At 39.4% G+C, this 13,379-nt stretch overlaps 1 protein-coding gene across 1 annotated transcript in view; it reads left to right on the top strand.

Annotated features, from left to right (window-relative positions):
• Positions 1–13,379, top strand: part of NUP37 (nucleoporin 37) — a 42,585-nt gene that overhangs the window by 3,674 nt on the left and 25,532 nt on the right. Inside the window, exons 3-4 of the mRNA XM_051845824.2 lie at positions 8,516–8,640; positions 12,164–12,236. Coding sequence (XP_051701784.1) covers positions 8,516–8,640; positions 12,164–12,236 — 198 coding nt within the window. The remainder of the gene's footprint in view (positions 1–8,515; positions 8,641–12,163; positions 12,237–13,379) is intronic.

Raw genomic sequence — 13,379 nt, 5'->3', positions numbered from 1 at the left:
TCAAAAAGGCAAAGTGCATATTAGGTACCAAGAGGGTAAAACAAAGACTTCAAGGAGGGGGCCGGCGCTGTGGCACAGTGGGTTAAAGCCCTGGCCTGAAGCACCAGCATCCCATATAGGTGCTGGTTTTAGTCCTGGCTGTTCTGCTTCCTATCCAGCTCTCTGCTATGGCCTGGGAGAGCAGTAGAAGATGGCCCAAGTCCTTGGGCCCCTGCACCCGCGTGGGAGACCTGGAGGAAACTTCTGGCTCCTGGCTTTGGATCAGTGCAGCTCCAGCCATTGCAGCCATCTAGTGAGTGAACCAGCAGATGGAAGACCTCTCTCTCTGTCTCTGCCTCTCTCAAGAAAAAAAAAAAAAGACATAAAGGAGATACTTAATGTAAAGTAGTGCAAGAAGAAAATCACTGTAAAAAGCCCTGAATGGAAAGGAGGCAGAAGGAATACGAAAATGTCTAAGAGTCTTCATTAATGAACTGATGCCTCTAGTGGAATGCAAATGAGAACATTCAATTTAAGTGGAACATGAAGCTGAGGAAACTGAGATGCTTTAGATAACAGACTGTAACATTGTTTATGGGGTACCTCCTGTATTTTAGGCTCTGTGCTCAGAATCTAAGCACTGTAGGTTGAATTAATGAGGCAAGTTGAAAGATTTATTTGTTTTGAAAGGCAGAGTTATAGAGTGGGGGGGTTCCTCCATCCACTGGTTCGTTCCCCAAATGGCTGCAACAGCCAGGGTGGGCCAGCCTGAAGCCGGGAGCCCAGAGCTTATTCCAGGATCTCCCATGTGGATGCAGGGGCCCAAGCACTTGGGTCATCTTCCACTGCTTTCCCAGGCACATTAGCAGGGAGTTGGATCAGAAGTGGAGCAGCTGGGACTCGAACCATTGCCCATATGGGATGATGGCACCACAGATGACCCCTTAACCCACAATGCCACAGCACCATCTCCTGATAAAAAGTCTTAAAATGATAGGCTTCTAGAGTTAGATGGGAGGATTGTGATTTGTGGTTTTTAGTCACCTTATTGTTCACTGTGAGTCTGAGCATTGATTAAACTGCCAAAAGGAGCTAATTTTGTGCTATTTAGATATATGTGAACCTCAAATAAAAATGTAGTAGCCGTATTATAAAAAGTGAAGAGAGTCCAAAATATCTCACATGTAAACAATATAAAAATTAGATATTATATATTTTCTTCATGCTATAATTTATACAGTATACACATACCAAATTGAACTAGCCATATTTCAAGTACTTAAGACCTCACATGGGTATTGGCTTCTCAGAAATGCTCTTTGATTCAACCGAGATAATACATTTGATAACAGATTTCAAATTAATATTAAAATGTTTAAACTCTTGTGGAAGAAGTATTGGACTCAAAATGGTAAGTAGGTTAAAGTTGTTACTTCTGTTTGATTGCTGTGGTAGCTAACAGAGCTTAAGTCTGATAGTGATTCTGTTTCTTGAGTGTGTTCACCCAGGAGAGATCAGCTCTGGCTAGATGCTTTCCCATCTTTAGATCAGACTTACTACTCTGTATGGTTTGAGAGACAGAACTTGAAGCAATGAGTAGAATTTACACAGAAACAGACTTTGACTTCATGTTAAGAACTCTTCCAGTTAACTAGCACCACCTTCCCTTTGAATGAGCCCCCAAAGAAGTAGCTGGTTGCCTCTTGCTACAAGCATTCAGGGAGAGGTTGTGCAAACTTTTCTAATGTTAAGATGCATTAAAGCATTAAATAGAAGATTTGGACTAGGTGAACTCCACAGTCTCAAAGCTAAATGTCTGCATTTGGACTTAAATGGGTGTGGTGGGAGGACCTACCAGTTTCAAACCCTTAGAATATCCCTTCCATTGACCTGGCTTTGCCCCAACCTCAAATATTTTGGAGCCTTGTATAATCATTTGTATTATAGCAAGTTTTCCAAAGTTTCTTAATTTCCTGCCTATACAATACCGCCTACACCCCAAACTAAACCCAAAATAGCCTTCGTCTCTGCCTATACCACACACATGCTCTGGCCTTTTAGTTGGCTCAGGGGCAAGCACTGCTGCCAGGAAAGAAGTTTTCCTGGTAATACATAAAGCTCAGGCTACACAGTCCCTGCAATTTCTTTATCCCTGTGACCACCCAATAATTCCACTTATTCTTTGGGTAACAGAGGACCTAATTGTCAACACTATTGTTACAGTAGCAAAATAATGTGTTCTCATATAGAAACCTCATTTTTAGAAGATTGATTTGTCAAGTGTGGAAAAACAGATGTAACCCAATCTATGAAGTCAGCTATGATTAGGCTCCTGAACTTTAAAATTGCTTAGTGGTTGCTGCCTTGGCATATCTGGCTGTTAGCTGTACAGCTGTTATACACCCAAATTATGAAATAATAAAATTTGACAGTGTTTCTTTCCTTGATGAGTATATTTCTATTTCCTTCTTTTGTTTATGGAACAGTTTTTTACTGTTAACTCTAAATTCACCTAAAATTTAAAGTTATTTTCAAAGGGTGAATTATGTAGAGAAAGACATGTATCTGTGAAATGACTTTACTAATCTCTCAAAGGCTATTCTGGAAAAATCAACACATCTACTTGAATTCAGTTATGAGTACACTTTGTAAAATTTGCATTTAGATTCAAGCTGAATGTATTCTTTGAACAAGTTTTCAGTTAATTCCTATTTTGATAGACATATGCAATCCATTAAATATGAAGTTTCACCTGTCGTAGATTTCCCCCCAATGATATTTATAATCCTATAGATTTTCGTAAAAGGTAACTATAGTTAAAACAGAAGGCTTCTTGAGCATGTTTGTTATGAAAAACTTTGCTATACTCTATACCCAGTTGCCTATTGATTTAAGTAGCAGAACAATATTTTTAAAATTATATTTTTGCTTATCAAAATATATATAAGGTATAAGAAATAAAAGTAGGTCCCTCTGTATGTACTATTGAGCTTAAGATGGACATTAGCAAATTTTTAAAACTCTATTGCTGTTGTATAACATTGTATTTATTAGATTCCTCCATTCCCAGGGACACTTATTTTTCACTGCTATATTGTATGATATAAATATACCTCAATGTATTTGTCCAATATTGTTACATACTTGTGTTACTTTTAGTTTTTTCTGTTGAAAATATCACCAGTATGCATATTTTTACCATGTTTTCTGCTTGTGTTTTTGTGTACTCTCTTTTTTTCCCTCAGTGATGGTTTAGAAATTTTACATGCTGCTTTTTTAAGTGATTACCAAAGATATTTGGACATACATATTTAGTGAAACAAAATCAAAATTAGTATCTTTGGGCCGGCGCTGCAGCTCACTAGGCTAATCCTCCGCCTGTGGCGCCGGCACCCTGGGTTCTAGTCCTGGTCAGGGTGCCAGATTCTGTCCCAGTTGCTCCTCTTCCAGTCCAGCTCTCTGCTGTGGCCAGGGTGTGCAGTGGAGGATGGCCCAAGTGCTTGGGCGCTGCACCCACATGGGAGACCAGGATAAGCACCTGGCTTCTGGCTTTGGATCGGCGCAGTGCGCCGACCACAACGCACCAACCATAGCAGCCACTTGGGGGTGAACCAACAGAAAATGGAAGACCTTTCTCTCTGTCTCTCTCTCTCTCACTGTCTAACTCTGCCTGTCAAAAAAAATTATTATCTTTAACTTCTTCATGAAGGAGACAAGGACCTTTCCCATCTGAATTGTCACTCCCTCTGACTTACTGTCCAGTATTTTAGTTTTCTCATCTTTCTCTTTGTTTTATCCCACAAATTAGATAATACTATTTTTTGTGGCTAATATTTGCTTACATTTACCACCCACCTGTTTGCCTGTGAGTTTTTTACTCACTGCTGCTTATATATCAGGCATTTCTTCTGGGATCAATTTTCTTCACCTGAAAGCACATCCTTTACTAGAAGAATTGCAAATTTTTTCTTTGAAGGGCCACAGTAAGTATTTAGCACTTAAAGTCTCTGATATATGTTATTTTTTGTTTGCTTGCTTTTACTAATTCTTAACAATAAAAAGATTCTCAGCTTATGGGCCATTATAAAACTTGGTCATAGGCCAGATTTGGCCCGTGAGCCCATGTTTGCCAGCCAATGCTTTAGGAGACCCTTTAGCGAATCTTTATTAATGCTAACTCTTGGTTTTTTGTCTTTCTGAAAAGATTTTAATACAGCCACATTCCTAGAAGTTACTTTTATTGTGTCTATAATTCCAGTTATTTTCAGTCAGTCTTTTGAAGATCCCACTGTCGTCTGCTTTCTGTCAAAGAAGTCAATTGTTGGTCTACTTAGCCAGCGCCGCGGCTCACTAGGCTAATCCTCCGCCTTGTGGCGCCGGCACACCGGGTTCTAGTCCCGGTCGGCGCGCTGGATTCTGTCCCGGTTGCCCCTCTTCCAGGCCAGCTCTCTGCTGTGGCCCGGGAAGGCAGTGGAGGATGGCCCAAGTGCTTGGGCCCTGCACCCGCATGGGAGACCAAGAGAAGCACCTGGCTCCCGCCATTGGATCAGCGTGGTGAGCCGGCCGCAGCGCGCCAGCCGTGGCAGCCATTGGAGGATGAACCAACGGCAAAGGAAGACCTTTCTCTCTGTGTTTCTCTCTCACTGTCCATTCTGCCTGTCAAAAAAAAAAAAAAAAAAAAAAATTTGTTGGTCTACTCGTTCTTTCATCAGAAATCTTGGCTTTCTAGTTTCAGTTGCTAAGATATCTCCATCTGTGTGTGGGGGAGAGGCAAGTTTCTGAAGGTTCAATACATTGTTATCTAACTACAGATTTGTTTTTATTTTAGCTGCCCTGATTTATTGTCCTAAGTGTGGCTATTGAAAGATCTCATCAAGTATGAAGAATCCTTTGCTGTTACCTTTTCAAATACTGCTTCTTTCCCCCATTCCCTCCATTCTCTGCTGTGACCCAGATTAGATTTGTAGTTGAAATTCTTTGAAAGAGAGAGATAAAGAGAGAGAGAGACAGAGCAAGTTTCCATCTGCAGGATGACTCCCCAGATGGCTGCAACCACCAGGGCCATGCCAGTCTGAGGCCAAGAGCCTGGAGCACCATCTGGGTCTCCCGTGTGGGTGGCAGGGGCCCAAACACTTGGGCCCACTTCTGCTGCTTTCCCAGGTGCATTAGCAGCAAGGTAGGTGAAAATGGAACATCCAGGTCTTGAACCAGCACCCATATGGGATGCTGGCATGCTGGTATCACACGTGGTAGCTTAACCCACTATGCCATTAAGACCAGCCACTGAGCAGTTTTTTAAAATATATCTTCTGGCTGCATCTAAGCATCAGTTTTTTTATTTCAAACATGCTTTCTTCATCTCTAAAGGTTTGATTTCATTCTTTTGATTTTTTAATTGATAAATATTACATGTGTTTACAGAGTACTGTGTGATGATTTGGTATACGTATGCAAATTAGCTTGTGAGTAAGGTAACTAACATGTCCAGTACCTCCCATCATGTGTAATGGTGAGACATTACACCCTTTGAGTAGCATCTTCTCATTCTCTGTGGCCCATCCACTCTTTTCTGGTAACCCACCATTCTACTCCATATTTCTATGAGTTGAGTTTTACTCCCTGCACTTCAGAAAAATACACTATCTAGACTTTATAATAGTCACCATACTGTGGTAGATCGCAAAAATTTGTTTCTCCTTTCTGGCATACGTTGTACTCTTTGACCAACATCTCCATCTCCGCTTCCACCTCTTCCTGTTTCTAGTCACTAATGCTCTATATTCATGAGGTCAACTTTTTAGATTCCACATACAAAAGGTCTTCAAAAACTTCATGGTGGATGTGTATTATTAGAGAAATAGTGTCTGGATTTCAAAAAAAAATTCTTCACCGAAATAAACTTATAATTGCATTTTAAAAGAACTTTTTTGAAGTACCCTTGGATAAGTAAGATTTTGTCTTTCTATGCCTAGCTTATTTCTCTTAGCATGATGTCCTTCCAGGTTCATCCATTTTTGTTGCCAATAAAAGGATTACCTTCATTTTTAGGCTGAATAATAATATTTCCTTATGAAAATATTAGAACATTTACTTTATCCATTTATCCATTGGTGAACACTTCAGTTAATTCCATTTCTTGGCTACTATGAGTCATGTATCAGTGAACAGGGTGGTACAGCTCTCAGTTCAACATACTGATTTCAGGTCTTTTGGCTATGTATTCAAGAATGAGATTGCAGAATCAACCTTCAAATAGCTCTGCTAATTTGCATTCCAACCAATAGAGTATTAGGGTTCCCTCTTCTCAGCCCTCTAACACTTGTCTTTCATATTTTTATAATAGCCAATCTGACAGGTAGAAGGCATTGTGGTTTTAATTTACACTTCCATATTGATCAGTGATACTGAGCATTTTTTTCACATATCCTTTGGTCACATGTATGTCTTGAGAAATGTCTGTTTGGGTCCTTTGCCCATTTTCTAATCAGGTTATTATTTTCCTGGTATGTTTGAATTCCTTAGACATTTTGACAGTTAATGCCATATCAGATGTACAGTTTGCAGGTACTTTTATCCCATTCTATATAGGTTTTCTCTTCATTCTGTTATTGTACTGGATGGATGCGTTCTAGTTTGGTGCTCTCCCATTTGTTTCTGTTGACTGTGCTTTTGGGTTCATATCCAAACCAGTAACATAAAGCTTTCCCCTCTTTTCTTTCAGTAGTTTTGGCTTGAGATCATACGTACATCTAAAACTTTACTCCATGTTGAATTGATCTTTGTGTATGGTGTGAGATAAGGGTTCAATTTCACTCTGCATATGGATATCCAGTTTTTCCATCACAATTTTTGAAGAATCTATCCTTTCCCCATTGTATGTTTTTGATACCACTCTCAAAAATCAATTATCCATTAACTCATGGGCTTATTTCTAGACTCTTTATCCTGTTCTGGTGGTCATTGTGTCTGTTTGCTACTCCTTTATTTCCTTGAAAACCTGTCTTTATTGTTTTTGTTCACGTTACTTTGTTTTTATGTGTGAGAGTACATGTATTTAAGGTCACATTTAATTGAACTGTATCTATGGGAACTTTTTGAGGCCTGGTTAGGAGTAGTTAATCCATACAGAAATTCTGCCAGATACTGAAGACCACTACCAATATATACCACTTTAAATCAGTTCTTGTTTTTTTCTGGATCACATAATTAATGTGAATTCAAACTAGTGCTTGCTAGTGATTGAGATTTCTTAACAGGTTTCCTTTTCTTTTCCCTGGACTTTGCCCTGCCACATGTTTTGCATGGCAGTTTTTTTATTTTTTTATTATTTTTTTTCCTTGCTTCCCTGATGAGGGCTCTGGATCAAGGCATAAATCTCTGATCTGGCATGGTTCCTTTTGCAGACACCAAACTATGTCTTATTTCCCTTGCAAACTGAAGCTTGAAACCATTACATGTAGGCAAATGTTCTGAAAACAACTGCATGCTCTGGTACTCAGCTGTTTCTATGAATATGGATTTTTGTAGTAGGGTTGATTTTCAGGTTATTGTCTGCATTGCTTTAACTTTTTTTTTTTTTTTTTTGAGATTTATTGTATTTATTTGAAAGAGTTAGAAAGGGGGGGAGAAATAAGGAGAGAGTTATGTCTGCGGGTTTTCTCCCCAAATGGCCGCAATGGCCAGTCCGAAGCTAGGAGCCAGGAGCTTCTTCCAGGTTTCCCGTGTGAGTGCAGGGACCCAAGGATTTGAGCCATCTGTGGCTTTCTCAGGCACATTAGCAGGGAGCTGGATGGGAAGTAGCTGGGTTGCTATCTGGCCTCTATGTGGGATGCCGGCATCTCAGGTGGCAGATTTACCCTCTATACCACAATGCCAGGCCCACTTAACTTTTAAAATTCATTTCTTCCTCACTTTTTCATGAGAAGAATACAATTCATTTTAGTAGGACTAAAATAGGAAAATAAGCTGACCTTATTAAGAATTTATACCCAGATTTAATATCCAGGACTAAACCAGATTGTCATTTGCATATTCACTGTTCAGTAGACTAATACCAGACGAATTACACATATAGGAACATACATACTACATGAAAATTGTTGACACTTACAACTTTGAAGCATCATAACATGCCTCAGTCTCTTCAGCATAATCAAAACTTCATGTTTAGTGTGTACTTTTTGCATTATCAATTGGTAATCTGTATATGGTAATTCATTTACTTAGAATGTTCTGATTCTGAAAGCATTCCATTTACATTGATTATGTAATGAAATATGTTTGCCATTAGTAGTAAAATGTCTCCTAAGATAAAAGTATAACATTCACTTTTTCGTTTTCATTGCCGAAGTTATTTCATAAGGCTTAGACAACTTTGAATTTTTTCAATTTAATCACCTAGTTAAAACTCAGTATCTGCTGGTTTGCTTTTGACCTTTCCAAAAGCATGCACTTAGCCTCCTGATAAACTACTATAATGAAATTCAATGTGTTGTTTGTTCTGATAACTTATTAAAACATTTACTATGTATGCTAGGAGGAAGAAGCAAATGTTGAAGGAATTCAGTATAAAACACTGCGGGCATTTTATCACGGAGTCAGGATCGATGGCATAGCTTGGAGCCCAGAGACTAGACTTGATTCATTACCTCCAGTGATCAAGTAAGTTTAAAAGCATCAAATACAGTATTTATTAATGTTCTTTGATTGTGTTAAGTGATCTGAAGTCTTTGATCATAGGACCTTTTTTTCTTCCATTTTCTCCAACTCCAGATATTAAATATTTTGACATGTGCTCTTAGTTACTAATGTAAGCTTATTATCTGAATTTCTGGTTTAAATATGCAGCCATTGCAGTACTGCCTTAGCCATGTGTTTGATCCAAACTATAGAGATCCTTACCTGATTCATTTGAATCATTTGAAGTTTTAACAAATTCTTCACTGACTTTAACACGTTAATTATTGCATGTACAACTCTGATAAAATAACTAAATTTGATTAAGTCATTAATGAGCCTTTTTGACCCCTACATAGGCCAAAGTCACATTTTCATGTTTGACAGTATATAAATCTGTACTTGTACTCCTCTGGTTTCAGTCTTGTGGAAGCATTTTTTTTTTTTTCAAAGATCCATTTATTTATTTAAAAGTCAGAGTTACACAGAGAGAGAGAGAGGTCTTCCATCCAATGGCTCACTCCCCAGTTGGCCGCAACGGCCAGAGCTGTACTGATCCAAAGCCAGGAGCCAGGAGCTTCTTTCGGGTCTCCCACACAGGTGCAGGGGCCAAAGGACTTGGGCCATCTTCCACTGCTTTCCCAGGCCGTAGCAGAGCTGGATCCAAAGAGGAGCAGCCGGGTCTCGAATCGGTGCCCATATGGGATGCCGGTGCTTCAGGCCAGGGCTTTAACCCACTACCCCACAGCCCAGCCCCTTGTGAAAGCATTTAAAACGAATGATTGCCTTTGAGAAAAACTTTAATAATGGCTGCCAAGCTCTTCTTTAACAGGGCAAGAAAATGTTAGGTTACTTAAGGTTTATTACAAAACTCTAGCTTTGCTTCCTTCAAATGTCCATTCTGAAAGGTACTTCTTTAGGTAAGTAGTACTTGGCAAAGATGTTACCTATTACTGAGCTAACTTGTTTTTTTAATGGATAGTATACACACAAAAAATTCTCAACTCTGAAATGTACAGTTGGATCAGTTTTGACAAGTGCATTCACATGTATAAGCTACCCCTATTAATACACAGCCTTTCTCTAACCCTGGAAAGTTTTATTTTTCTTCCCAGTTAATCCCTACACCCAACTCCTATTGAAGCAACTATTGACCTGATTGATCTTTTACCAGAAATTAGTTTTGCATATTCTAGAACTTCCTATCTATGGAATCATGCAGAGTGTGTTTTCATATAGCTTTAATGTTTTTGAAAGTTACCTGTGTTGTTGTATGTACCAGTGTTTCATTCCTTTTTATTTTTTTAATAAAAACACAGCTTTTGTGTTTATTCACTTGTAAATGGATAGCATGGCAGGTGTCAGGCTTAGCTATCATGACTAAAACTGCTGCGAACATCCCTTTATACAACTCTTGATAAATATATTTTTATTTTTTTTATAAGTAGAAGTGCTGAGTCACAGGTAGGTATATATTTACATTTTAACAAAGTGCCAATTTCTAAAGTGGTTCTATCATTTTCTGTTCCCACCAATAATGTAAAGATATTCAAGTTGCTCTCCCTACTGTCTAATTTTTATTATTCTCAGTCGTCTTAATTGTAGCTATTCTAATTGACACATTTCCTGACAATAAAGTTGAGCACTTTTTCTGAGTTTCCTCTGTAAGGTGTTTATGCCTACAAAGGTATGAAATTCCTTTTACTTCCTAGAAGATTTTACAGATTTTAACTAGCTAATTTAATTTTGACTAATCTACACAACAGCTTTTGTCATACCCATGTGACATTGCCAACAGCTTGTATGCTGTTCATTTCCCTTTATGTTAAAGTAAGTGTTCACAGTATTTGGAACTAAACAAAAGCAAGTCTCTGCACTCCTATCAGAGTTTGAAAGCTGTGGAAACAGCCTTCTTTCCTTGGTTTTGAGTTGTTCCGTGATGTTTCCTTTGACCTAGAGAGTCTGCCATTATATTCTATAGTCCTCTCATTGCTTAGTGCTTGTATTCCTGTCCTTTTAATAAATGTACTGTTTCGGCCGGCGCCGTGGCTCACTAGGCTAATCCTCCGCCTAGCGGCGCCGGCACACCGGGTTCTAGTCCCGGTTGGGGCACCGGATTCTGTCCCGGTTGCCCCTCTTCCAGGCCAGCCCTCTGCTGTGGCCAGGAAGTGCAGTGGAGGATGGCCCAAGTGCTTGGGCCCCTGCACCCACATGGAAGACCAGGAAGAAGCACCTGGCTCCTGGTTTCGGATAGGCACAGCACGCCGGCCATGGCGGCCATTTGGGGGGTGAACCAATGGAAGGAAGACCCTTCTCTCTGTCTCTCTCTCTCACTGTCTAACTCTGCCTGTCCAAAAAAAAAAAAATAAAGGACTATACGTACAGATTCTTTTCCTTTTATATTTCTAAATATACTTTATACTTTTATAATAAATATATAATTTATCTGAAAACATTTTTGCTGTCAGCTTGCTCTAAAAATAATGTCTTTAAAATTAATGGCTGGTTAATGTTTTCGAAATTTATTATTTATATAGTTCGAAAAAGGATTTGAAAAAGCTTACCATAAACAAGAATGAACATATTGCCCCCACCCGCCAAATGATGAAACAGTACATTTATTTTTTTATTTATTTATTTTTTTGACAGGCAGAGTGGACAGTGAGAGAGAGAGACAGAGAAAGGTCTTCCTTTGCCGTTGGTTCACCCTCCAATGGCCGCCGCGGCCGGTGCACCGCGCTGATCTGATGGCAGGAGCCAGGAGCCAGGTGCTTTTCCTGGTCTCCCATGGGGTGCAGGGCCCAAGCACCTAGGCCATCCTCCACTGCACTCCCTAGCCACAGCAGAGGGCTGGCCTGGAAGAGGGGCAACCGGGACAGAATCCGGTGCCCCGACCGGGACTAGAACCCGGTGTGCCGGCGCCGCAAGGTCGAGGATTAGCCTAGTGAGCCGCGGCGCCGGCCTACATATAGTACTTTTTATTCATTTTTTAATACAGAATTGTGGTTAAATTTTAAGAACTGTACTTCACATTTTTCTTGGTATTACAAAATAAATATTTTTTTATTTATACATACTGATCCATCAAGATGACTAAGGTGTAACTTAGCATCAATCATAACCATCATTAACTTTGATCTTAACATTTAGAAAGAAGCCCTTCCTGGTGGTTTATCTTCGACCTTGTAGTTTAAGTTTAATTCTGTATTTCCCTGCTTTTCTACTCTTTATTCATCTAGACTTTCTTTTCTTTCACAACTGCTGGGAAGTGAATTGCTTATGTTACTTAAGTTCTCTGAGGGCTTTTGGTTTTATTAAAGGAGGACTTAAATGCTCTTAAAGCAGCGAAGATTTAGAGAAATGGAGCAACATAGGACGTCAAGTGCTGATTTATTATAAAATTCTATACTTTCATTATTAAAGAGACAAATCCAGAATATACTACCAGTTCTTGTGTTCTCATTTCAGAGGATAGAAATGGATTTATTTTTGATTTTTTTGATTCCAGATTGTGTACTTCAGCTGCTGATATGAAAATCAGAGTATTTGTTTCAGATCTCCAAGATAAAAATGAATATATGGTATGTTAACAGGGAGTGTTCATAAGTCTGTAGAGTTTATTATTTTTTGCTTTGTAAATTTGGTTTAACTCAATTTAAAATGACATGGTGATCTTTAAAGTGTATAATTTAGGGTCTCATTTATTATAGGCTGTACTGACTGTATTTTTTTTTTTAAGGTTTATTTTATTTGAAAGGCAGAGTCAGAGAGCTCTTCCATCCACTGGTTCGTTCCCTACACGGCCACAATGGCTGGGAGCCAGGAGCTTCCTCCAGGTCCCCCACTCGAGCCAAAGGGCCCAAGGACTTGGGCCATCTGCCACTGCTTTCCCAGGCCATGGCAGAGAGCTGGATCAGAAGTGGAGTAGCCACGACTCAAACCGGCACCCATATGGGATTCCAGTAATACAGGCGGCAACTTTACCTGATGTGCCACAGCATCGGCTCCACTGACTATATTCTTAGTAATCGTACAACTACCTTCTTAGTAATGACTGTACATTATAAATCTTATATCACTTATTAATAAAATATTAGGAACAGCTAGTAAGAGAATTAGACATTCACAGTTGGGCATGGTAGACTTAAAAAGACATGAACATGTGAGAAGTAAGATTTGAACCTCAAGGGAACAAATGATCATAGCACAGGCAAAATTGCAAAGTGGTTAAGAACACAGATACAGGAGCCAGGTCTCCTCCACTAAAAGCCCAGCTCTACCTTTTGGTAATGATGTGACCTTGGTCACATAACCTAATCTTTCTGCACTAATTTCCTTATGTATAAAAAAAATGTAGAAAATGTATAATATATAATGTAGCATTTGCCTCATGATTTATGAGCATTAGCTGAGCTAATTCATGTAAAACACATGTTATATAGTAGCCTTATATATGTTCTTTCTATTCATATGATAAATAATCCCTAGACAGAAACTGTATCATATTTTCTTTTATGAATGTATTGCCAGGGCTGGCATTGTGGCATAGCAGGTAAAGCCACCAATTGCAGTTCTGGCATCCCATATGGGTACCAGTTTGAGTCCTGGCTGCTCCACTTCTGATCCAGCTCTCTGCTATGACCTGGGAAGGCAGTAGAGGATGGCCTGGGAAGGCAGTAGAGGATGACCTAGGTCCTTGGGCCCTTGTACCCACATGGGAGACC

This window comes from Oryctolagus cuniculus, chromosome 11 (assembly GCF_964237555.1).
Source record: "Oryctolagus cuniculus chromosome 11, mOryCun1.1, whole genome shotgun sequence".
NCBI classification, from domain to species: Eukaryota; Metazoa; Chordata; class Mammalia; order Lagomorpha; family Leporidae; genus Oryctolagus; species Oryctolagus cuniculus.
The sequence above is the reverse complement of the archived record's forward strand: the minus strand, read 5'-3'. Positions and strand labels throughout refer to the sequence as shown.